Here is a 27759-nt window from a genome sequence, read left to right as displayed (position 1 = left end):
CAAAATATACCTTCAGTTTCAGGAAGTGTGAAATAGTAAAGTATTGCACCACCGATACTGAGAGCTGCATATAATCCAAACACTCCACGAAGAGTTAGTAAGTCCACTGATTGGAAAAATGTTTTATTTACCAGAAATCCCATCGCATAACCAATGCAAGAAGCTATGCCGCTGGCTACTGCACGCACATCTGGTCCAAACACCTAGAAATTTGGGTACTTTTGTTAATTTAATATGTTTTTCTTGGAATTTTTTATATTTATTAAAATCAACAAGTAAATATTTAAAAATAAATAAAACATCAATATTTTTCCTTATTAGATTATTAAAAATTGGGTTGTCATATTTTCTAAACCCCAATAAACGGTCCAATAACCTACATAGTTCTTGTTAGTTTCAGATTTATTCAATTCACCTGTAAATAGAATTTTACAGTAAAAAACAGTTTACTCTGAAAAACAAATTACATCCCATCAGTAGATTTAATATTTTTGAAGTATTAATTTCCCAATAACCTGTTATTATCGTAATCAATGCAATCCTTAACCAAGTTGAAACAGTAGCAGCACAGAGACCTTTTGTAAGTGATTGTATTGGAGTTCTGGTGATGACCAAAGTCTACACTCAAGTCTCTGACCCTCAACTAATTTTTGGTACCAGTGACATGGGGGAAGTGCTGGGAACTTCCTGAGTTCTGATTTTTCCTTTACAAGTGGTGGGTCAAGCTAGGTTTAGAGTTTATGAGGCCGAATGTAAATGTTGTATATAGAAATGAATGTGTTTAAAACTTTATTTTACATTTGTTTCATTTATATTCATTATTTTATTATATTATGCTAAGAAAAAAGTTTGTTACCTTATCTAACTAATTTAAATAGTATGAAACATAGATCAATACCTATTGAACTATATATGTTATAAAACTATAATTTAAATTTAGCTGATTGTTAATCACATCTAATTTTAATGATGTTTGTTTGATAACCCATTACAATAAATAATTTGTATGTTTCCATTATAAAAATTTATTCCATTCCACTTTAAGGTAAAGTGTTGACTTCCTGCACCATTGTCCTTGGATGGAAGGTGAAAACCTCAGATGCTGACCACATCACCTCATTTTAGAACTGTTGGACAAGAAACAGTAGCTGCATATCGCAGGTGTTGTGGTGCTGAAGGGCACATTATCAATAAATATCAGATGAAAGAGTCAATATCCACCTGACTATAAATTGTCGAGGTGCTGGTAAGGAAGAGAAAGAATGGTGTCACTGTGCAGATCATCCTGAGAGCCTGCATGTACCCTCAGCAGATGATAGAAGAGATGAAGAAGATGAGCTTTGTGAAGGAGTCATGATTTTATATGAAGAGCAAGGTGCAACCAAGCACTGGGCTGCACCATAGTAATTAATTAGTTCATAATGATTATAAATACATAAACGTTGTATCATGCCGGCATTACTATTTGTACATTGGGATCTACTGGGATAATACCTCACTGCTGTATACACCCCTATGGCTGAAAGGCCAGGCAGAATGGAAAAAACTTTTGGTCCATACTGAATACTAAACCTGTTGTTTAATAATGGGTTATATAATCTATCTTTACCTGGTTACTATAATAATTTAAATCCTTGATCGCCGGCCAAATTCTTGTTTAACAGTCAAGAAGACTGTTTTTATTACTCAAGAATGGTCTTTTGATCATTTTAGTTACTTGCCATGATCCAAAGGTTCACTTACATAGAAACTACTTCAAGTGGAGTTAATAGACGAAAGTTAGTTACTAGAGGGAGCTCTGTAAGATATAATGTTTGAGGCTAAGTTCCCTTACTAATCTACTTCTCTCCCAGCCCTTCCCAACTAGTTCTAAAATTAGTTTTGGTCTATCTTATAACAGATTATAGCTACGGACTTGCTACTCTGCCATTTTTGGGATGACACTGAAAGATATGTTGCACAGTGAGCCATATATACAACTTAGCTTGACAAAAATCAACGTAAACGAATGAAATGTTTTCCCGGTTAAGATTATCTATATTTAGTTCAAAAAATGATATTATAATTCATTAATGTTTTAGTGTGGAATAAAAAGATAAATTTTAGCTCTGAAACTAGAAAAAAAGTTTTTTTATTTTGATGTAAAACAATTAATTATTCAAATATATACAATCAATATAAACAATGAAAAAACCTCCTTCCTGAAACTATGCATGTAAAAATAAATTATAATGACGTATCCCTTAATAAGAGGGAGCGGAGTAGCTCAGTGAGTAAAGGCGCTTTGCTACTAACTACAAGAACCCGGGTTCGAATCCGTCAGTGGCAGATAATTATTTTCTGTTACAATGAAGTTGTGAGTTAGCCCTGAGAGTTCGAGGAGCTCTCCAGGGGCCACCCAGTCTGATAAAGTGTGTACCCTTAATTGGGGAAAAATTGGTTGAGCGTGATCATGAACGAATCACGTCCTTGCACGCCGTGGTTCAAAAACCAGTACTTCCTAACAAATTTCTGAACTCTTGACCCTACTCTTGGTTGTAGCAGTACAAATTTTCATTTTTTTTTATCATTTAATCAGACTTGATCAATGTGTCCATTTGTATGTGTTCTAGCAACTGAAATTGAAAAATTATGTAAAATCTTGCAATGCAAAAGTTATTATATGCAATTATATAATTTAATTCAGTAAATATGTAAAATAAATGACTAACATAAACACAAAATTTACATATCACGAAGTCCTAAGAAATCCCGGTGAAGTGTAGCTTTTTAGCATTTGTATTCATTTAATTTGTGCTCAATTGCGAGAAATACTTGAAAATTGATAGACTTGAATTCAATCAAGTCTGCTTCAGGGAACTCCTGAATTCATTTCGAAACTTTAAGAAAGCATATCTCAAGAATATGAATCTATTTCTTTAAAAAATCTAAACGAGTGATGGTCATTTTTGTGAAATCAACACCAACCGGCTTGATTTTATGACTAAAGCTATTGCATCTAGCTTTAGTGATAAGACTTTAAAATACCTCCGGGTAAAAGAAGGATTAAGCAATTGTATGTAGTTTTATATTTATGTTTGTACCTGCTAAAAATGTTTACAGAGGAGGGGACGAAAAAAAAATTACTAAAGCTAATAGTATTAGTCTATAAATACAAGTATGCAAACTACTAAGTACAAATACTTATACTATTTGTTTCTTTATGGGTACGACTACTACCGATATTATAGGAGTTGAAAAAAAAAAAGATTTTTTTTGTAAGGCAATCCACAGTGAAGGTGGTGTTTGCCTGGTAATCTACTGGTAACCTATTCTAACCATAGTGGGGGGTCTAGTTTTTCATTTTGTGAGACCGCCACTCAATGAAAAATGTCAACGCCTCCAGGCCGGATTCGAGCCGGTGCCGCCCGCAGAGAAGGATAGATCTAGGCCTAACCAACTGAGCTACGGACGGCCAAAAAAAAAAAAAAAAGAAGAAAAAATGATTAATATTATTATTTTGTACTTTATTATAAAAACGGGTTCTATTAACACGGTATTAGATCAATTATGCATTACCCAGTTGTTTGTCAACCATTTAGCTACATTAAAACGATTTTTTCCAACATACTTGGCTCACTTTAGAATTAAATTTTATAGCCAATATATTCTATCAATTTGTTATTACTTTTGACTCGCTCGTGTTAAGCATCCTACTTTGCGTTGATTCTCGTTATGTGTGTTTCTTTAACTGACAATTCGTATTAATTATTTTTAATGAATGCGAGGAAAAACTCATTAGTAAGTATTTAACTGGAAGCAAAATCCGATTTCTGCTAACCAGAAGCTGTATGCAGGTAGGTATTATTTGTTAAAAACCATGTCTAACAACGATCATATCTATTTGTTTTTATCTTTTTATAATTATCCTTTTTATATTTAGTACATTTATTGTAATGTATTTATTTTCTATTTTTTATTTATGTATATAGAGTGATATTTTAAATTGTTATTGAATGTAATTGTGAATGACCATGTTGAGTTTTTGGAATGTATATTTTAGTTACGCTGTGTATGAAGCAACCCAACTTGGTAGCACATTTTTAATAAAGTATTTTTCTCTCGGATTGGGCTTGAACCTTCCAGTTTTTTTGTTTGCTTTTTCTCATCTTCAGAACTTTCTAATCTATGTCTCCATTCTCTCCATTTTTCACATTTTTCTTGGATTATTAACTTTCTTTTTATTCTTTTTTTTATAATTAACCTTTACAATTTGGAATCCAATTTTCTACATAACAGTGAGTACATACAGTAGCAACCTATTTTACTTCAAGTATATTTTCAAGATTGATTATTGATTTATTGAACTACAACTTAAGTTCTTAGAACTTTTGAATAAAGCAGATATATATATAAATAAACGTTGAACTCATAATACGATAACAATAATTAAAGTGCTTTTGAAAAACTGTTAGTGTACTTAAACAATATTCAATAATGAATTTTCTGTAACAGATTACCAATGGTAATAATAAAAAAAAAAATTAAAATATCTTTACAAAAGTTATTGATGGAAGGAATTATGTTACGATAAAGACTGATTTAAACTTAAAGTTTTCTGGGAGAAAATAGAAGATCCCATTAAGAAGTTTCGGAGCGAAAGGTTTGGTAAAATGAAAGGATTGGAGAGCTTTATATTCCATCAAAGTTAATCGCGAGCTTATTAAATTCTATAATTCTGATATCTGTGTCTCTTTCCAAGTTTTCTTCGGCATCTTTTCACTACTGTTCTGATTGCTTAAGTTTTACGAATAGGAAACTTAATTTCATTTTCACTCCTTTCTTATTATTCAATTCAATTCAACGGAATTGATATCGTGATTATTGCATTGTTATTGTTAAAGAGTTTTGAAGAGACATAGATAATTTTTTTGCTAGTGCCGTGATGTGCGAGTCAACTGACCGTTGTCCAGGGCCTGCCTTGAATCGTATCTTGAGGTCTCTTGCACATGCTAAGAATTTTATTGGCCGGAATTCTTCCAATGAACAAAAATTTTACACATTTTACTAATTTGCTAATTCGTTTAACTCATAATTTTTGGTTACATCGTATGGACTCAACATACAATTTATATCTCTTCATCAAAACGTAACAAAAATGTATGAAATTACATGTTCTTTTTTAATGTACTTATTTCTTTTCATTACATTTGTTCTATTTATTTTAAAGATATTCAGAGATTGAGACCAGGGCCTAGATCTGCGTTATATCCGAATTCGCAATATGAAATGCCCTGTTATAGGGTTAGTCCTTTGCAGTTGCAGAATATAATTCAATCATTTTGTTTCTTTTAGAATATTTCTTGTTTAATGTATTTTTAAATAATTTTCTAGATAGAAATTTTAATTGGTTTCTACAGAAATAACGTAAATATGAGTGAGAATTTTCTGAATAGATTTATTTCATTAAAACTTTGTAATTTTTCGTCGTTTTGTATCACTCATTTATTTTTTATCTTGCGAAAGCCATGTTTTAAAATTATATACAATCAAGTAAAGAATTATTAATTTTGTAACATAGAATTTGTTTAAATTTTTTCTTTAGATTTAATGACCAATCATAAAAAATCCAAATTTCTCGATTTGGATCACCAACACTACACTGCAAATGAGGAACAGTCCAGAAGCTGAAAAATATTGTAGTAGTTTGTTATGCTATCTTCGAGTCATGAAAACTAGGCAAAATTTTGAAGAAAAATTTAGTTGCCTTTCAAATATTTTTGTTTTTACTCCTATACTAAAGAATTCTTTCTTGGAGAAGTTTGTCGGGGGGTTCGGTCAGCAAAGTACAACATAAATAAACAAAACCATATTTATTTATTTATTATTTATGGTTTTGTTTATTTATGTTGTTCTTTGCTGACCGAACCCCCCGACAAACTTCTTCAAGCATTAATCTACGGTCAACTATCTACACCTCATTAAAGAATTCTTTCTTTTTTTTTACATAAGATGTATCATTTCTTAGCCATTAATAAAAACATTACTGCATATTTGCGGTATGCTATAAAACAATCAATGTTTAAATTCCAGATCCTATGAAAAATGAATTAGAAAAACAAATTAAATGAACAACTGAATTAGAAAAATAGTCATCCTCCTATTTATATAGGAGGACGGACATTGTTGTGGTGTAAAAATACTATTATACACTACTTTTTGTACTTTAGATCATATATACTAATAGAAAGTATTACCTCTCCGATGAGTACCCACGGGAAGACCTTGGAGCAGGTGTTGAGGAGGAACACAGCCAAGAGCAGAAGGAGCATGGACAGCCAGCCGTTAGTCGAGAAGACGAGCCCGGCGAGGCAGATGCCGGTGCCGGTCGTGCAGAGGATGGCCAGCTTCCTACGGCCCGTATGGGGAAGAATGAGGACGCAGAGGAGTGCTCCTGACAGCTGGATGAACCCTTCCACTGTAGTAGCCACGTGGCTGTCCACGGGGGACTCCATCGCGTCGAAGATTACTATCTGTAAGAGAAGGTACTGAAGAAGTGCTTAGATACTGAAAGAGCTAATAATACTGCTGATCAGTAAATATTGTTTGTGCTTTTCTCCCCTTTAATTCCTAAAAGTACTATATATATTTACTTATAATGGGAATTATACGTGTGTTGTTGGCTACAACCTACCCTATTGTACCGGGGTGGTTAGTAACATCTTTCTTTGTTCATTCATTTTCTCATTGCCACAAATGTAAGAAAGAAGGTAGGAATCGGAAATATGCCAGGATAGAGAACCTATGGAAGTGTGTCTCCGAAAGAACACTAGTCTTTTGATTATACTACCAACCTAGAGAAAACCCGTTTCCAGACATTGTGAAGGAATATAATACACAAGCAGAGGGTGCTAGTTTCCAGGCATTGTACCTCGAAGTTTTCTCATAGTAGGTAAAGAGATTCTTCACTATTAATCGCATCTCTATTTTCTCGAATCTTTCATATACCAAACCACTAACACCCACTCCACTGCTATATCTACAAAACCACTACTTTCTGACCTTTATATTCTTACCCACTGAATGAAAACATTTGAACATTCCTTTTTACCCACTCCACTTTTCTTTGGGATTCTCTCCCTCCTAACATCCACCAACATTTTCTACATTAAAATCCCTCCTTTTCATCTCACGCCCTTAACCAACGCTCTATAATTATAACATTTTTAAGGATGGAATTCTGGATTTAAAAAACAAAACAAAAATCGTACGCTAAATGTTTTATAAAAAAATAATTCGTAAAATTTGAAAAAAAAAAATATATTTTAGGAATAACTAAAACTATACATCTCCTGGATCATTATGGCCATTCATTTGAATAAAATAAATTTTTTTGCTATAAAAAAACTAAAATTATATATAAAAGACCAGTATTAGCAAATATTTTTACTTTAGATACACGTTTATTGGTTTACATGGAAACGGTATGTCTTTAACCTAGTTATAGCAGATACCACTCACTGACTATTGACCACTATATCTAAAAAACCGATAATGCCTATGATGCTACTTTGCTAATGGTCCAAAAATTTGGACTCGTAAGTTGTTTAAAACAATGTACATCTAGAACTTAATTATTTTCCGATTAATTTGAAATCTAAACATCTACTGAAAGATTATAGCCATCCATAAAAAAATAAAGATGAATATCTGACCAAATCTTTCAAATATGGAAAACCGCTTTATTTGTATTTATTTTCATTACTAAGCAGTCCAAGTTCCGTTCTATTTTTAGTCATATTTTTTTTAATTTATTTTTTCAAATACATATATACATATTATTAGGTATCCAATAGTGTTTCATAAGCATACTCTATTTTTTCTTCAGCAATATGAAATATTTAAGCAATATTAGTGTTGTTTGATTTATCTGATATAAACTCTATTTTGGAAATAGCGGTTTCCAGTATCATGGGTTCCCAATGCCGTATTATTAAAAACTCACTAGTTTTCCAATAAAGCCGCCTAGGTGGCAGCACCATTTGGTGGTTAAATTTCCACTGCAGTGCATCGTTTAATTGCACCTCCCATCTGTGCACTATAAAATTTAGATTCCAAGCTGATGGAATGCAAAAATAATTAGTCATTTAATTAAAACTGAATCAACTGTGTAAATTCCAAGCCTGTAACGAAATTAAAAAAAAAATATGATTTGGTCTCAATGGTAAGGCCCTGTGCTACTAACTCCAAGGAACCGGGTTTGGATCCGGCAGAGGGAGATAATAATTTATTCTGTAACTATAGTCGTGAGTCAACCCTGTGAGTTCAGGAAGCCCTTTCATTTCGCTTGTAATATTTTTTGCTATCCATTATTGGAGTATGAAATAAATACTGAAATATGTTATTTTTGTGAAGAATCATAAAATTTCTTGTGATTATAGTGGGAAAAATATTATTTTTGTAAATACACAAGTCGAATAAGGTCAAAATAACAACAATCAGGGAAACGAATTCTGTACCAGAAGATCCTTACCCTAAATCAAGTGTTACAATGGTTTAGTATAAGATAGGTCTCCTTTGTATTGCTCCCTAGATAAGACAACTGTTCCCTGCAAGGAATATATTCTCAGTAAAGAATGTATCTGTAAATATTTTCCTTTGGAGCTATAACTTCCAACTTTCCTATTGTTTAGGTGTTGATCTCATCTTCTTTAATCAATATTTACTTGAAAATATTAATCAAGTAATTTATAAAATTACTTTCTATCGCATATTAAAAATATAAGTATAATAATCCTTTGCTTTTCTATTTAGATAATTTTCTCTTTTTTGCACGAAGCCATGCTTGGTCAAAAGTAATATTGTATTTTTTTTTAATAAATCCTGGATGGACTTTCTTAATCTCATAATTAGGATTTTTTAATTATACTATTACACATCGATTTTTCTAAAATATATATTGACAGTTAGTTTATAATACTTTTTTCTTAACTATCAAGATTTTTAAAAATTTTATTTCTTTTTAAACAACATTTTTTCGTTATCTCACCTGGATTATGTGTGTCCTCATTATCTCTTTGTTATTACTGCTAATTAAAATTATACTTTAGAGTTTATCTTGATGTAGGTTATGGTCCAAGGTTTATAATAGTATTTACCCATGTTTATGGGTCTGTTTGGCACAATGACAAAATTTTGAGCCATTAAGGAAGGATTTCAAATGTTGAAGAGGAAGAAAAACAAATATTTTTCATTTCTGTAACAGATTTTATGATTTATCATAAAATTAAGAGTAATTTCCTCGTAGTGATTTGTGGTGATACGTTTTACTAAAATGAGAATAGAAATGATAATAAGAAAATAAATTAGGCGCCTTGATATTAATTCTATAGTATAACATTGCAGGACTTGTGATGATCTTGAAAAATTGAATTTTTATTGAATCTTTGATCAAACAACTTAGTTTTAAATTTTATTTTCACCTTATTTAGTTTGTTCATTTATATAAAAAAACATTTCTAAAAAAAAAATGCTAAAACTTGTATTAAAACTTTTAATATTCTCTATAAAAATTACTTTATTTTCGTATTTTTTTTTTCAAATACCAATTTGTTATAGTAGGTAATATTACAAGTTTAGTTATAATGAAGTAATATATTTATTATATAATTTATTATATCAACTTCGGAGCTAAGAGATACTTCCTCATATCAATTTTCCTCAACTTTATAGGAAAGTAATTCGAACAGACGGTTTTTTCAGGATAAAAGTGAACTTAGTGTTTTTTTTTTTTGTTTTTTTTAGTATTTCGAAAACAAGTAACTTTCCTCACAATTTGTCTAGGATAGAGTTTGATACGTGAATTTCAAACAATTGAAGAAAATATGAACTCATCCAATTATTGGTCAATATTTTCATGATTTATTTTTCAAAACTTCATTTTTTTATGCAAAATATTCATTTATAATACAGTTACAAAATGCAACCAGCGTGTGGTGAAAGTATCTTACTCTGTTTCAAGGGATATAATACAGATACTCTGTATAGACTTAAGATAGTTAAATCGAGCAATATATTAAAATCGCAAAACGGCGTGAAATCTATCTCCTCTATTTATTTTTTTTAATTTTCGAATCCTCTTTATTTATATATAATTACAAATTATAATTACCTCCTGTATCCTCCGTGGTAGCCTTATCTCACGTTTCAAACAGACAATTAAAGCGAGTATGACGGTCGATATACGACTTGTCACAATCTTAAAATACCAAGGATTGTAACACAAATATCATACTGGGCAATCCCGCCCGGACCCGCCTTACCAAAACCCCCAGAAAATCCTATATCACACCTGACGGTCCTATATCACTTTTGAAATATTTGCTTAAGCTTATATAAGATATTTAAATCGAGAAATATTTAAACTAACCTTGGAAAACGGCAGGAATATACTATACAATATATAAATAAATAAATAGTTGTAAATATACAACTACAATCTACAGCTTGTCTCCTAGAGTTCTTTCGCAAGGCTGTTCGACTAGTAATTTATCCCGTATAAGAATTGACTCTGATATCTAACATCATGAATAGTCAATAAGTCAAGGAGTGTCGATGAAGGGATATTTCCGGGAATTTGGAATAGATAGAGCTCAAGCTTCCTGTTATATATTATAGGAAGCTTGACGCAAACGCTACCTAGTTTTATTTATGGGAAGCTTTCGGCATGTACCGAACTAATTAAGTGCACATTATTCTACTTAAAAGGGCTACTGCTCTAGAAAGGGTTATTATTAAAAAAAAAAACCATTCGTTCCTGATTTCTATATTTAAAATATTCATTAAAACATTTATTTAAAAGCCAAGTTAATATGATAATTTAATTTCGAGATTACGTGCTCATGTTCACAAATGGAATAAGTGTTCCCCATATATACACACACATTTTGTTTTCTAACTGATACAATTGGAACTAAATGTGCTTTATTAAGCAAATGCTTGATTGATTTTCTTTTAAGAGAATGAAGGATGGACGGGATTGTGGTTCTGCTATCAATAATATAGCATTCTGTCTCCCGATTAGAATCAGATTTCTTTTTAATTCCTAAACCTCATATATTGAGTGAATTTTCGAAAAGAGGGAAGTCTGAAACAACTTTTTGTTTGAGCTGAAGTTGATAGACTATTTTCTTATTGACCTTCGGTTACCACCCAATTGATTATTCCCTTTTGGGTTATTAACATTGTCCTTATATTCTTCCCTCCTGGCCTGGAATGGAAAGTTTCAGTGAGCATTAATCTCATAATGGGCGAATGCTGGAGTCATTATTTTGCTCTATTGTTAGCAGCGGTCTATTCTCAATACCGCCCTCGTTTCGGGTGGAGGTTATAGAGTCAATCAGGCCTTATATATTTCGCTAATTAATGCAGTCAGAAGGTCTCTTCTTTATTATCAGGTCAGCCTGGTTGGCCTAACACGGTTGTTTCCCTTTTGACAATTAAAAAACTGGAGGTTAAGTGTAAAAGGCACCCCTGACTATTTACAATTTTATAATTATTGATTAATTGAAAAAAAATAGTTATGTAATTGAAGAAGAAAAGAAAAAAATAACAAATAAAAACAACAATTAATAGAATTAATAAAATAAATATTTATGGTAATAATAAAAAAGATAAGTACAGAGTTTATTGCAGAAAGTCTTGTATTATTCTGGGGGTCTTCGAAATGAAGTTGATTCTGCGTTGTAGGCCGCTGCACCTTTAATTGAATGGAATTTTGGAAGTATTTTTTGATGAATACATCTGTTGATTCTAATTGTAGTTCGTAGTACAATTGTCTAATTCTTCTTAACCATGGGGAATCTACTGCGATTCTTAGCACCTTATTTTAGAATCAATTTATTTTTTTAATTTCGTACGGGATGTTGCACTCATACTTTAGAACTGTATATCAGTAATGGGATTAATATTGTTTTGTAAATGAGGTTGGTTATATATAGACTTTTTATTGACGAATTGACGAGACATTACCGCTTCGTCAACCATGCATAGGTATGGATTAGTTTAATATGGATACAGGGCCCTATTTCATAATAAAGTACAAACTAATACAATTAGTCTTGTAGATTTATCTTAATTCAATTACACAGACTTGCACAATAGTAACTTTAGTATTTTTTAATTCTTGTAATACCATCACTATCATGAAAAAATAAGTATTAGTATTATTACCACGCTAGTTTCTACACTTGTAGTACGAACTAATACCATTAGCTTTCATTATGAAACAGGGCCCAGGTAGTACGAAGATACAGATGTACTCCAAGTTATCTTTCTGCTTCACTGTCAGGATTCCATTGCTATTTATTACCGTAGAAAATCAGTTTAAGTGCGGCTGAAAGGCACCTAATAGTAAAAGCAAGAAGTTTCCATATTTTAGTACAATTGTGCCTTGAGGAATATTTACATGAAATTAAATCTAGTGACAGTAAGCAACTTGTGTAATGAAGCAGTAGGTGTGCGACAAGTCTACTATTGATTTCTAGCTGAATCATTTTTTTGAGACTCATTTAATATAATAATAAATTATAACAGTAATTAGAAATAATGCACTATTACATAATCATAGAATGGAGGCCCGTGACCTGCTTGGTTTAAGGGTTACCTAATTATGAACGGCTGTAGTCGGCCCGACTAAAATTGAAACGTTTTGGTAGAAATTGGTACACAAGATTCAATAGAGAAGTCTCAAACATCCTTAAAAAAAAGGCGGATTAAAATGGAATGAAAATGAAACACATGCCGTTTTCCATTGTCGTAAGCATTGAAGGAACACATTGATTAGGAGGAGTGACCGAACAAGGGGCCGTTTGTAGCCGAGAAAATTAGAGCAACAACTTTAACTGTGACTGCAGCGAGGTTGGTTTAAATCCGGCCTAGAAAGGGGAGAAGGGAGTTCCCCTTCATGGTTGTAATAGGTTGGTTGCTTGTACATAATCAACAGTATGTAAAAAAAAGTTTGCGATTGGCCGAGTTTTCATGTAGTTTGTGATTGACATAGTAGTTATTATAGAATTTTTTGTGGATGTTATGAATACAGTAGGAAATGTACCGATGTATGAGGTGATATTGTACAAGTGGAGCTAGAATAGGCCGACACGTAATCGAACAAATAAATGCTCTTTCATTGGCGTTTTATTAAATTTATTTTCTTGTTTATCATGTGGTTCATGATCAAACATGTTTCCTTCCTCCATTGTTACCAGTTATTCTCCATGCACCTTTACCGATTATTGTCCCTGTTACTCTCAACATGGACCTGCTTGTACATACCTAGTTAGGACAGTTGCTTACCGCGTAGGTCTGTAGGGTAGACATCCCAGTGAAGTGGCCGATAAAGAAGGAAGCGACGACCAGGCCGAATGGTCGTAGGAAGGCCCTGTTGAGGTAGGGGGCCCAGGTGAAGGGAGAGGCCTGCTTCTTCGGTCCGTGGAGGGTCATCATCAGTTCATCGAGCTCTTCTTTGACGTTCTTCGGGGTCGTCCAGCCGCGGAGCCACTGCAGAGCCTTTTCTGCGTCCTTCTCTCTTCCCATTGCTGGAAACAAATTTTTTGATTAATAATTTTTGGTTTTGGTTGGATGTTTCAATGAGTTGAGAAGAAGAAAATGAAATTCAATTCAATTCAAAAATTCATGAATTTCAAAAAAATGAAATTCAAAAAGAAATAAAAACAGGGTAAAATATGATTCTTCATTTCATTTTTAATAATTTTTTATTAATAACTTAAAAGAATTTACAAAACTCACACTTTCTTAAATTATTTACGAAAGAGAAGAAAACTGGATTAATGTTATTGAAAATAAAGTATTGTGCAGAATATTTGTAGCGAAGAAGATTAAGTCGATCTAGAAATTGGATGGCTACATGAGTAAATGAATCGCGACAGATCAGATGGGTAAAGTTCGGAAAGAGCACAAGTTGTGTAAATCGATGAATAACAAACGAACCAGTAATAGAGTAATAGAATGCATATGGTCCGTTCTTGAATATTTCAAACCATACGGTATGCTAAGAATTTACTTATTTACGATAGAAAATAATTACCTTTGAAACTAATAAATAAGATTCTTATTGAACACATTGATCAGCCAAATATATCAAGCAGTTGAACATAGTTCACGTTCGACCCTAGCATGTCTTTCTCCCTAGTTCCAGCTAGCTTTTGTATTTTAGATAACCTTTTTCGGTACTTAACATTAACGTGATAAAGTGTGTTTGGTTCTTCGCATTTATGTAAATGTCGTTGATGGTATAATTAAATTACATTTCGTTACTATAATTCCACTAATTAAAAAAATACATCTTAATAAAGAATTATCTAGGAAATTATTTCTTCGGCGAAGATTCTTACATGGCATTCGACTAACACCTTCAGTTTCATATACTCGCTTAAAAAGTAACCAGACCCCCAACTTTTTCAGTTGAGGTCATTATCAGGCCATTATCAGGCAGTTGTTGTTAATGAAAATGGATCATTTCATTAATGAGTTAGCGAATGTAACGAGCACGACCAGAATTTTATTATCATTATGTTTATTCTGTTTTGCGTTGAGGTCAGAAACGAATAACGTTAAACGAGAATCTATTCCAACGTTAGTATTCTAACCGCGAAATTTATTGCCCAAAGGAATTGGTTCTTTACGTCTTATGCACTCTATTTACTTTTCCTATTTTCTTTATCTATTTGTGATCTGAAAATAAACTCTAACATAAAATCTATTTTATTAGCTTCTTTAAAACGTATTTTTTTTAACCCACGTTTATTGAAATGTGAAATAAATTCGTTTTCAAGGAGCAGAATCGAGGCTAAAAGAATTGTAAAAATAAGAAATCTTTGAGTTAATTCAATAATGACGATAAAATAATGTTCTACATCTAAATGCATAAAAAGATGGTAACAAAGAATAGGTCAAACGAAGCTCAGGCATTCTTACCTTATTGCAAAACTATCAGTGCAAAAACTATATTATTCTTTCAGTTATATGTACTTTTTTTTGGCTGTTAAAAAAAAACCTTAAATCCTACAAATATTACTTGTGCCTTGATTTTAGAAACACTTTATCTTTTGTTTAAATCATTATAAATCATTGTTAAAATTATTATTCATTAACCTTGAATTGGAGTTGTCAAACCTTTTTGTACCTATGGACACATTTATAGATTATCCACCTGGCGGCATGCATTAGTATAATTTTGTACTGATGGACTGCAACACGATGTTAAAATAACGGTAACTGTCTTACATTTTCCACCATGGCAGTTCCTGTGACAGTGTCAGTCGTTGATGTAAAGTGTCATCGTGTAAACGGAGTCAAATGAATATGAATATGAACTGTAATATATAGTTTTTTTCCTTACCCGATAATTTTTGATATAAGAGAGGGTTATCTACAAGTAATCAACCTATTGTAACCAGAGTGAAGGCATCAAGTTTCGATTTCGTGGGACCGTCACGAAGTAAAGCCAACACACCCAGGCCGGATTCGAACTGGCGCCATAATATCATACTTTAGGTTGCTAAAACAATGGATCAACTCATTTGATTACAAGCGGCCTTCATTTAATGTAATCTACCACGCTATAACTTATGGGCAAGCATCGTCATGACAGTAAATGTGCACATGACAATAGCTTTAACTTCACAAATACTGTTAACTATGAGGCTATACTTAATGAGAAAGCACTGTCATGAAAGAAATTATTCTCATAACAATAGCTTCACTGCAGCAATATGGACTATCAGCTTTCAAACTATACCTAGTGAGTGAGCACTATCATAACAGTAAATTTTCTCATGATAATTGCTTCACTGCCGCAATATGTACTGCTAGCTAAAATCTACATATATACCTAGTGATAAAGTACTGTTATGACAGTGAATGTTTTCATTACAATAGCATCACTTCCTCAATATGTGCTGCTAGGTATCAGGCTATCACTAGTGAGAAATCACTATCATGACAGTAAATGTTCTTCTGACAGTAGCTTTACCGCAATATGTACTACAAGCTATCACGTCATACATAGTGAGGAGGTACTGTTATGACAGTATATAACACAGTAATACAATAATTAATACAGTAATAGCAACGCCTATATTAATTTTTACAACCTATCGGGTTTTACCCCATCATCAAACTATCTAATTCCTGTACTGTTATCTTAGTCCTGCACCTGTACATTTTTCATACTAAATACAAAGAGCTGATACTCAATTTAATAGAATATAAGGCAATGCTATGGAGATGGAATGTAACATTAATGATTGTAAGTGTTAGCAAAAACGAATTTATGAGTTATATGGATGAATCATTATTAAGGTAAACAAAATTTTAATTATAAAATGACTACCTTAATAGTAAGGTAGTAATGGAAGAACATTTAAATTATTTTTAAGAAATCTGTTAATACCAAGTTTAATAGTAGAATGGGTTGGATAACCTGATAATGAGCATAAAGATCCTGAACCATGGTTAAAATAAATAATGATGTTTTTACTTAAACGTTTTCAGTATTCAATTATACAAAACATTAAAAATACTACTATCGTCGACTAGGCCACAGGTCTGTATAATTTTATGATTTATTGGCTTCAAAGTGCAACTCTAACTTAAACAATTTAAACTTGAAAGGTTTATCAAAGCTGTATACTTTGTAGTTTTATTTGTACTTTTATAACTTTCTCATTATCATATATTTATCTAAATACTCTAATTAAACTGCTTTTAATGGATGTGTAAAAATTTTATACTTTACTATAAAATATAAATATACTCCTGCCATTTACTATTAGTTTAAGACCTCCAAATATCAAAATACTTGATGTTCATAATAAAAGTTATATTTCTTCAGACGTATACAGAATGCTCAGAATTTAAACATTCAAATATTTCCAATGTAGTGCCATTTTGTCTTCTTTAGTCTTAAAATTATTCTTAAGGCCTTTGAACTGAAGAACGTAATTAACTAAAATAAATACGACTGATTTTTGATTGGTTACTTAATTGGTTCTTAAGAAGTTGTCCAAGTAAAATTTTCTCTTCTGTTTATTTTTACTTCAAACTGAAGAAGAGCCTTCAACAGTTGTTAACAAAAAAAAAACAGTCTAATGGACTCCATTATTCGGCTTTATATCACGAAATAAAAATATATTATAATTTTTAATTTTTATAAATATAAACACGAAATGATATCATATTTGTGGCTTTAAGCAGTTTGATTTTTTCTTCTTCATTTTCTGAAATTTACAACTGTACTTTATCTAAAAAAAAAAAAAAAAAATTAAATTTGTTATGTTGTAATAACATGGGAGATTTGTTTGGAGAAACTACCTATTAGTAGGACTCTGGCTACATTTCTACATTGGAAAGTTTTGAGGCTATCTTTTTTTCAGGCCAATTATTTATCAGGGAGTTTATTGTGGAAAAGATTGATATCTGGTTCGGGCTAGATCTACTACTTATAGAACTTTAAGATCATTTTGGTTGATTTCATTTGTGACAAAGGAGCTTGGATTTTGGATTGTAAGGATTGGATACAAGAGGAATTCGATAGTTTTAGTAGTGCCCCAAACCTCCACTACGTAAGTTCAGATAGGCTTTATTATAACAATGTACATCAATCTTCTGTTAATACTTTGATATCCTTGTTTTTTTAATAAGCGTTGTAATGATCAGAATCGATGTTTATTTTTATGTTGTTTATTTCAGTCTTTTATGAGGATTTCAAGTTAGTTGTTTGTCCATAATCAGAAATTTTTAAGTTAAACAAAAGATCCTATACAATATACAATTGGGAGCATACCGTGTTGCCCCCATAGGACCTGGTTGTGGAACAATTGGTTTCCTACTGCTCCTCTATGGAAACGTTCGTAATAATAATTCTCCAAAATATCATTACTATCTAAAACAATAATGAAATGACGAGTCGTCGTTTTTTATATAGGTATAAAAAAAGAAATCATAAGAAATATTTTAATGAATTTTATCATTGTATTTTATTCTCTTAAAATCTACTTAAAGTAGTGCAACAGGAAAAGAGTGAGCTAATTGCCACATTAGCTTGCCTGTGCAAATTCTTTATATTTATTTTATAACAATTTTTGTGATTATTAATTTTATAGTTTATTATTCTACAATCCGTTTTATATTCATTTCAGTGGAAACCTCCCGTCAGCTGATTGATTGTGCGGTTTTTGTTGAACATATTTTTGTATTCTCTAATTTCTGCTTGTTATATTGAGCAATGACCTGATATTGAGCGACCTAGAGTTTCAGATACCTCGATGAAGTAAAGTCATTAAATACTGTTGTTTTTCTTAACCACTTCATTCTACATTAAAATAGAATATGGTATCATATGTATGCATTTCATAATCAGTAAATACCAATGAAGTAAGTTAAACGGCTGAATCGATTACAACTCAAATACTTATTGTTATCAAGTACTCCAAGTGCTTAGAGATAATCCTGTTAGAGAGTTAATCGGAAAATGTGGTATTGTTCGAGCGTCTCGGAAGCTGATTGCATTAACTCCTATTGAACTAGTTCCAGTAACCTTTATTTGTCTTGTTCCTGACCTAACTTTTTCTTTCTTATCTTAATCGCTTGGAATTTATGTTTTAATTAAACTTTTTCTCCCAGTTTCCTTGTACCATATTCCTCTAACATCAATCGCCAAGCATTGCTCTTGTTAGTTGTCCCTATCCGATTGCTTCCTTTCCTTAACTTTCCTGGCGTCAGTGACTTAAATCCATCGTATAATGGTGATTTGTCTTTGTGACGTCGATGTCCTAGTAATGTTTCTCTCAATTACAAAAATTCTATTTAATATCCGTTTGTTTTATTTTATTGTACAATAAATTGCGGTTAATCTGACCCGAAGATTACTTTTTACAACCATCAACAACCACTGTTTCCTACATACCTATTTCTCAGTCAAATCCGATTCGGGTAGTAGACTCTCACATACAACCGGGATGCTAATGAAACCAACGATCGACGTTCAGATTGACCGTGTTAACCCCCATAGCAGTGTTGGATTACTGCAAAAATTATGAAATCTAATTTTTCAATTTTTTTTAAGAAGGTACTGAAAAGGTGGGTAGGATGTTGTCAATGCTTCGTTCATATCATGCATTTAACTCAAGCTTTTTGTTTATTAGGAATCGAGACATTGCACAAGATTCTTATCTTTGTGATCTGCGTCAGTCACTTCGGTATGGCTCACTTCGGGCTTATTCACCGTCTCAAATATAGTTCTGTTGCGGATGAATATAACCTAACCTATTATTATTACTGATTGCTGTCGAATTCCACTCGCTACTCTCGCTTAAGAGATCAACCTATCCCTAACAGATACTTTTCTTTTGAAGACGTAGTCTAAATTCGCAAAAATATAAATAAGTTTGATACGAGGTTATACTCACAACAGAAAGTATGGGCCGGATTAATAATTAAGAATCCAGAGATGTGTAAGATTATCTTTAACACACTTCCAGATTCTTAAAACCTACTAAAAGGTCTACCCTTTATTTTTTGCTAGGTTTAGCTCTGATTCACTTTTTAAGCCTTTGTTCTTAGTTAAGCCATACAATTTTACATGCTCCTTTTTACGTTCTTAATTTATGTTAATGTTATTAATTTAATCTTTTTATTAATGATTATTATCATTATCTTTAATATGTCTAGGGTTAATAACTAAAACCGGTCATGTTTCTCAATCGCCAATTAATATTTATATAATAATTTATATTCTTCAATGCTATCTTTACAATGTAGTGAAATAAGAAAGTGTGTAAGCAGCAGAGCTTTGTGAGTAATGAAGTATTTGATCTCAATTTTTTTTATTCTTTTTTTTCTTACCTCCTGGAGCAAAGAAAAAAGCATTTACAAATATATATATACATATACCGGCTATTTCATTTTCTTGTTTTGCCGGGATGGCATTATAAGAATGGTTGGCGGTGTCAACAATGATGGCATATGTTTGCCTGGATGCTCACTAGGAATAGAGAGGGGCTATTCCTGTTGGTGGTGTTGAAGTGATGACTTCAGGCTGCAGAGCCAGAAGTCCCTCCCAAGGCGTGGACGTCGACCAAGGGGACAATGCTTTACAATATCCCAGGTCTTGGTGGAGGGGCGATCTTACGGAATAGAGGGTTGGCAAAGGCTTTCAGCCCATCAAAGTTTAAATTAAATTACAACTTTTCAATCTTCTAACACAATTTTGGAGAAGCATTTATAGTAAGCGAGAACTAATTAACAGTGAAAATATCAGTTTTTAAAATAATGGAGAGTGACACCCCCTCCTTGTCATTATTTACTATCGACGAAGCCTCATGATGAAAAATAATAACTCTACGTTGTGGGAGTGGTTTCATTTAACACAGAAACAAAAAAAAAACGATTAACTTCTGTTAGCCACCGCACTATGGATTAATATTAAGGATGCCCAACTAATTGAGGGCTTAGGCTTAGTACACCGATCGGAAAGTTGATCCAAAGCTGCTTTTACAGAATAAATTAATTATTTGCCACAGCCAGAATCGAATCCGTATTTAAGAGGTAAGAGCCCAATGCTTCACTCATCGGGCTTTATAACTGCCTAAACATATGATTCTTATAAGTGAAGCCTCTTATATAATTTTTTTTTTTTTAAATTTAACAATGAATCTTTCTTTTTTTATTCAATGCCAAACACTTTAGCACATATTAATACTTGGACCAGACATGATCTGATGCAACATGGTAAAACCGTACTTGTTCCCCTGGGATAAGCTTATCGTTTATTACAATAATTCATCGGATCAAATGAGGTTATCCCGACTCCTTCTTCAGGCCAGGCAGTGGTTGTTCTCCTCTGGGAAGGGAATGAAGAGAAATGATGGCTGGTGGTGCCGATGATAAACTGCGTTCGGCCTGCCACAGCCTCCTCTATCCTGCCACGGCCTCCTCTATTCACATATATCGCAGTCTATTCCATTAAAATGACTATAATATTTATTAGTAACTTAATACTTGTATCTCATTATATTTAAACAAAAAAAAATAATGACTTCTGGGATAATAGACAGACATTAAATTTAAATGATTCAATCGCTTTGGAAATGAAATTTGATAAAAAAAGATACTTATATTTGTTAAACGGATATCCAAGAATGAGGTGAGAGTTTCTGCCTACTAAATTGACAGATATCCACTTAACAGACCGAGGGTATCCAGGATCGCCTTAATAAGGTTTTCCTTTGAATGTAAACCTTTAGTTACTAAGCATTTTCTTTTTGTGTGCACTCCTTTACTCTTTCCTGACCTAAGAAAGCAAAAAACCTAAAGGAAATCCTATGAATATAAGGAACGTTTATAAAACGAAAGGGAAAGGGGACATAACATGACATAAACATGCAGACATTAACATAACATGCACATAAAAATGTGCATTTAAGAGAGGAAGGACTTTATGAAGGTGTTTGGAACATTCTTACACACGGTCCTGAATATTAGCGTTCACAAAAATCTATCGACTGCAAATGAAATATTAACTAAATTTTACCATCTTTACATTTATTTTATTACAGTGAAACTAAATGTAGTAAATACTTAGTATAGTACAAGAGCACGGTGGCAATAAGGTCTGTTATTTCACTCCAATTGGTTATTACTTTAATGAAAACTATTTCAAAATTGTTGAGACGGCCAAGTATACAATTGTTGGAATACAAAATGGTGGCTGTTTCAAAACGTAAAAAAAAAAAGATACATTCTCAGCTCTATATCTTTAAAACTACCTATAACACCAGGTAACCTAATAGAATTTCATTTTTAGTTGAGTAAATTTATAAAATATGACCCGAATAATAGTTTTCGTTCAACGGTTCCGAGATACAGTTTTTTTTTTAAAGCAACGTTTCATAAAAGATGTACTGAAAAATCAGTAGTTGATGAATTATGAATAGGAATTATTAGACGTAAAAATGTCTGCCAGCACTCAAATTAAAGCTAGTTGAATGCACTATCATGTAGTTTATAAAGTTTATCTTTGTAGGATTAGTAGTTTTTATATTTTCCAAAATAAACTCAAAAATATTGATTTCCAAAGTTGGGACAAAAAATTTCATTTATGAAACTATATCTCAGGAGCCATTAAACGTACAGATGTCTGCCAGAGCTGAAATTAAAGGTAGTTTTAAGTAATATAAAGTAGTTAATAACATATTTTCGTAGGGGTAGTACTTTGTATGATATTTACATATGAATATCCATTTTGCACATGGAATTTTTTCGAACAACTAGAAATCAATTTATTTTAGCAAATATCATATAACTTACTACTGCGAAGATAAGTTTTATAAACCTACATTATAGGACATTCAACTACCTTAATTTAAGTGCTGGTAGACATCTGTACGCCTAATGGTTCTTGAGATAATGATTTCCCACAATAAATTTATCAACTACTGATTTTTCAGTATATCTTTCATTAAATGTAGGTTTTTAAAAAATATATATTTCGGGAACTGTTGAGCGTAAACAGCTATATTAGAGCTCATATTTTAGCTAATTTACCCTAATTAAATGATGTTCTATTAAATTTTGTAGTGGTGCAGGTAGTTTTAAAAATACGGAGCTCCGAATGAAAAATCTTTTTTTTTAACGCTTTGAAACAGCCATCATTTTTCATTCTCCCTAACTATAATTGGCAGACTCATCAATTTTCGCTTAGAATTAAACATATTTATCACTAAATAAATTAAAAATTGTGGTAAATAATTGACTATTTTCTCCTCTTGGGCTCTTAATCTTGTACTGTAAGATAAGCAATAAATCCTCAATTCAATTTGTAAGTTTCTGAAAGAAAAAAAAATCATTTTTGAAATATTTTAATGAAGCTGTTCAATCCACCCAAAGCTTCCATGTAAGGCACAATTAAATTTGGCTGGACAACTAAAATTTTCTTTCTTCCTAGAATACTCTATCTCATGGTTTGTTGTAGGAGTGAGAGTCCATGCTAAGTTTGCAATTGTCAAACTTTTATTATTTTGGTAGCTAACTATTGATATTGATGTCGTCGAATTACTTATCAGTTACTTGGACATATTTTTCTTTTCAAATTTATAAGTATTAACTGATAAATGCTCAACTCTGTTCCTTTTTATACATGTCAGTTCCATAGAGTTTTAATCATCTTTTATTTCCTCCTACAATATGCTTTGAGTTCTTTGGTGTATTGTTTGCGGAGATTAGCATCGGATTCTATTTCAATATCACTATTTTTGTGCAAAAAATCTCTGAACTCCTCATCGGACAATTCCATAAAAGAAAGCGGTATATTTTCGAAAAATAAAAGAAAAAACAAGCCTAGTGTAATAGAATCAATATGTACAAATCAACTCCCTGGAAACTTGGAACTAAGGTATTTATCGGCATCGAGTCTAAATATGTGCTAAGAACTTTTTAAACACTTATCCCGCTCCATAAAATCAAAAGACTTAATTGAAATTGCGATTAACCGTTTTCATTAATTATTATTGAAGATTTCTTATAATAGATACAATTTACTAATTAGATTTAGCTCGTTATGGTACGTTGATCAATCGACACTTTTCGTTATTCTTAATGGACTTAGGCTAAATCATCACACTTATGATTTTTGTTTACTTACTTATAAAGGTCAAGTTAGATAGTAAGCTTTTTTTAATGTGACTACCAATCGTAAATCTATCGCCCAAATCATATTTGTTCTTTCGCTTATCTAAATTCCAAATTCTATGAAATATATAATAGGGGGAAGTTTTCGGATAGTGAAAAATTTTGAATTCGAGTTTTACGGTATAAGACCCTAAATTCAATTAATCAAGCCTCGCAGAATCGTCTGTGTGTACGAAATTACGGAATATAAATTTTACACATTTTGTTCTTGCCGTTTTATCCAAAACAGGTTTAACGATTGTTATTAAACTAATCATATAAATGTAAAGTAATTTAATATCAGCTAGGCCTTATCCTCCTTAAAATATTTTGAGAGGGGTTAAATTGCCGAATTAAAAAAGTTATTTAAAGTATCATTAATTTTGTTTATTGGGAATCATTGACCATCTCTCATTATTAGCTATAAGAAACCATGAAAAATACAAACTATGAAAAAATATAATTAACTCAAGGAAAACCATAGTTTTCGTGTTTTCATGGTCGTTATGGTAATGTCAGGTCAACAATTTTCATTTTCTTCTATTTCCATAATTCTTTATTTCGTCCTACACTACTTGAAAATATTTTAGTTCCACTATTACTAGTAGTTAAGTTTTATTATTTACATTCGCCGCTTACAATAAGTTGTTTTGATTTCTTAATAAAAAAAATTGTAATTATTTAAACTATTACTATATTACAAGCTAAAAAAGTTGAATATATATTGTATACGGAATCATAAAATGTTAGGGTGAAAAAATTCGAAAATTGATGGTATAACATTTCTAGTTTGATGATTTATACTTTTTATAAAATCGTGGGGGTTTGCTTTGTAAGAGTCAATTCATGTTATAAGTCGCTGACGGTGTTTTAGTTTAAAAGTAAGTAAAACATTTGACTATTACTTTAACAAACTTTTTAAGCCATTCTTTAATATAATACACAGGATTTTATAACAGATGTTACTAGTGATATAATTATTTATTGAACATATGTTTATATTATGTACTAAAATAACCTGAATTTCGGCGTCCCAAAATAATTAATTAAGTTAAATAAATACGGGTAAAAATCTGGCAGTCGAGCGTGATTCCGATCAAATCACCTCCTTGCACAACTGCTGGTCTAGTAACGATATTTCCTTACAAAGCAATGCATCCCTGACCCACCATGGTTGTTTGTAGCGGTACAAATTTAATTTTTTTATATCATTAATTTGTTTATTTTTAAAATTTATTGTAGTTAATTAATTATAACTTTCTGTCAATAGAAACTTATCACATTAAGGATACCTTTTTTCTTTATTTTTCGTCCTTCATAAAAGAATTGTTTAACCAAGTTTTTTGATCCATTTTTTTAACCCTGGATAAAATTAATTGCCCTTTATGTCCTGTAATCGCATCAAACCAGCCTCAAAAGTTCTTTATAATCCAGTTTATTTTTTTACCTGAGCAGTCCTTGCTTTTATGGGCGAGGGCCAACTTTCTTTTATATCTGTACCGAAGGGGATAAATCCCTTTACCTTGAATTTTATCTCAGCCCATAGTTTTAAATATGACTAGGGTTTACCACCTAAAATATTTTTATAAGATAGAATTTGCATATAAATAATCTTCTTTTATCTTTAATCTTCAAACTCTCTAAATCTGAAAAATATATTTTCTAGCTTTAAGAAGGCAGCATTATTTGTTTTTTATTACGTTTAAAACTGATTTGTTCTATAAAATCAGACTATTATAAACATCCGTTATTATTATAGAAAGATTGCAGCTAAGATCTTGAGCTTTATGATGACACCACTGTGTAAGTTGAGGATTTTTTTACATGAACACTTCACTGTGAAGGACCAATACCATTGGAAGAACTTCAACAATTGCTAAGAATGTCATATTCAATGTCAAAACATGTGATTTATCCGTGTCATTTTTAATCGTGAGTTTTCGAGATACATTCGATTCCATTCTTAACTTCTTACGTAGATTTAAAAATGCGTGTAAATTGTTTTATTGTATTGACTTTGAAATCACGCATTAAGTCACTCTTTGGTCCTTATATCTATATATAAGTTATGTCATTGTTTACTTTAGTAGTAGAATGAATAAATACTTTAGAAGTAATTATGATTTATTTTGTATTTCTTTGATGTTACTTTTTCAAAAAAAAAAAAAAAAAGACGAGGAGTTTAGACAGAAAACATGTGGAATGGAATAAGGTGGTATTTAATTTAGGACGTAAAATCAGGTAATTGGAATACATTTATTAAACTACAATTAAAAAAAAATTAATGAATCACGTTTTTATAAACATATTAATCACTACCAAAGGGGTATAAAGTGACAGCTACGGTCGGTACTCTCGCTAGACGTGATAGTAATACTGTACTAACACTACAGTTAATACTATCGTGGCTGTAAAATTCATACTTCTACACGATGACAATTGTCTCGACAGTTGATATCGTGACTGAAAATGGCACCGTGGAAACGTAAATTAACGTGACAGCAGCTAAACTGGAGTAATATGTAATGTCAACCATCACACTATGCCTAGTAAGATAATACTGTTATGACCGCTTAAAAATCATACAAATGAGCTACAGTGGCAGGGACAGTTGGACTATGTCACCGTGTAAACTGGTTTTTACCTGACACTATCATCTGTTGCACCGAGTACTATCACTATCGCTATAAGCCTAGTTACTTAGGATTCACCGTTATTTTATTTTTTAAAGAAAAGACACGAATTTCGAATCTTAGTGATTGTTGTTGGGACAAAAGTTAACTAACAAAAGAGCAATTTTAGGACAATGCATCCCAGATGACAAAAGAAAATTAGATGGTGATTGAGAGAGGTAATAATATAATAATTGGAGTAAATTTATATCTTTTATCTTTGATATCTGTTGGTTAGAAACGTTGGCACATATTACACTCTAAATTTTCCAGTTTAATTTTTTGATCGAATTATCAAATATAATTTCTGTAATAAAACTATAGGATTGCTAATATTATTAAATTATACGAAGTTCATACCGTTTCTTGCTATTATTACAGACTATTGATTACCGAAAAGTAGATTTTGATACTCCTTGGAAATACATTACCTGCTAACCAGTGCGGACTCTCTGGCACGAAGAGAAGACTGACGAAGGAGAGGATCGGGAAGGCTATGTTAAGGAGGGCCGCTTGCCTCCAAGGTAGTAGTGTTCCAAGCAAGAACTGGAGTGACACCCCGAGGAGTGAAGAGAGGACCGAAGTGGAAGCCAGGGTACCACGCCATCTTGCCTCGCACACCTCGGCAACATAAGTCAAGATCTGGGGAAAACATAGTATATTAGTAAAGTTTATGTCATAATATATATCTTCTTTAACGCTAAAATGAAAATTGAAAAAAAAATGAAAGTTGGTGCGGTGCGCAGATCACACAAATTTCTCTACTATTTTTCTTTGAGTTGAAATCATCGCAAATTCGAGAAATTTTAAATATTAAGGATGGAAATACTTCGTCTTACTATATTTGTATTTATTGATTACATACACAAAATATAATACTAGGATGTTTTCTTGTTTCATTGGCTGTTATGACAATAGTACACCATGGAATCTAGAACACATTTCTTTTCTCCTCTAACCAATGGCCTAATTTAATCTAGTTGGATATGTTGAAAATATCTTCCTCGTTAAATGTCCTTTATTCAGATGTTATTAACTTTGTGATTTAATTAATGAGTTCTGAATAAAGTTCATTCAACATTTTCTCTAAACCCAAAAATAGATAATATAAAAATCTTCTAGTCATAGAACCTAAATTATAAGATCCATAGTCTATATATAAATGATTGACGGTAAGTGAATATGAAGTGGATGGAGTTTTTTGGTCAACAAGAAATAAAAAATGATTCCCAACTATTTGCCGACGTTTCGACCCACTGTCTTCATCTGCACTGATAAAATCAGCCTTTATGAAGCCTTTGTGTTCGAAACGGCAAATTAACATTTGAAGGCTACATTTTGTTTCTTCTTGACCGCACCCCAC

At 31.8% G+C, this 27759-nt stretch overlaps 1 protein-coding gene across 1 annotated transcript in view; it reads right to left on the bottom strand.

The window, feature by feature from the left end:
- The window catches only part of LOC106690172 (facilitated trehalose transporter Tret1), a gene marked incomplete at its 5' end in the record, with an annotated part of 39956 nt that overhangs the window by 3031 nt on the left and 9166 nt on the right, over positions 1-27759 (bottom strand). The window contains 4 exon segments of the mRNA XM_014435510.1: positions 11-203; positions 6237-6512; positions 13333-13574; positions 26828-27038. Coding sequence (XP_014290996.1) covers positions 11-203; positions 6237-6512; positions 13333-13574; positions 26828-27038 — 922 coding nt within the window.

Source organism: Halyomorpha halys, unplaced genomic scaffold, assembly GCF_000696795.3.
Source record: "Halyomorpha halys isolate HHAL.00 unplaced genomic scaffold, Hhal_1.1 Scaffold1600.1, whole genome shotgun sequence".
Lineage (NCBI taxonomy): Eukaryota > Metazoa > Arthropoda > Insecta > Hemiptera > Pentatomidae > Halyomorpha > Halyomorpha halys.
This window is presented reverse-complemented; position numbering and strand designations above follow the sequence as displayed.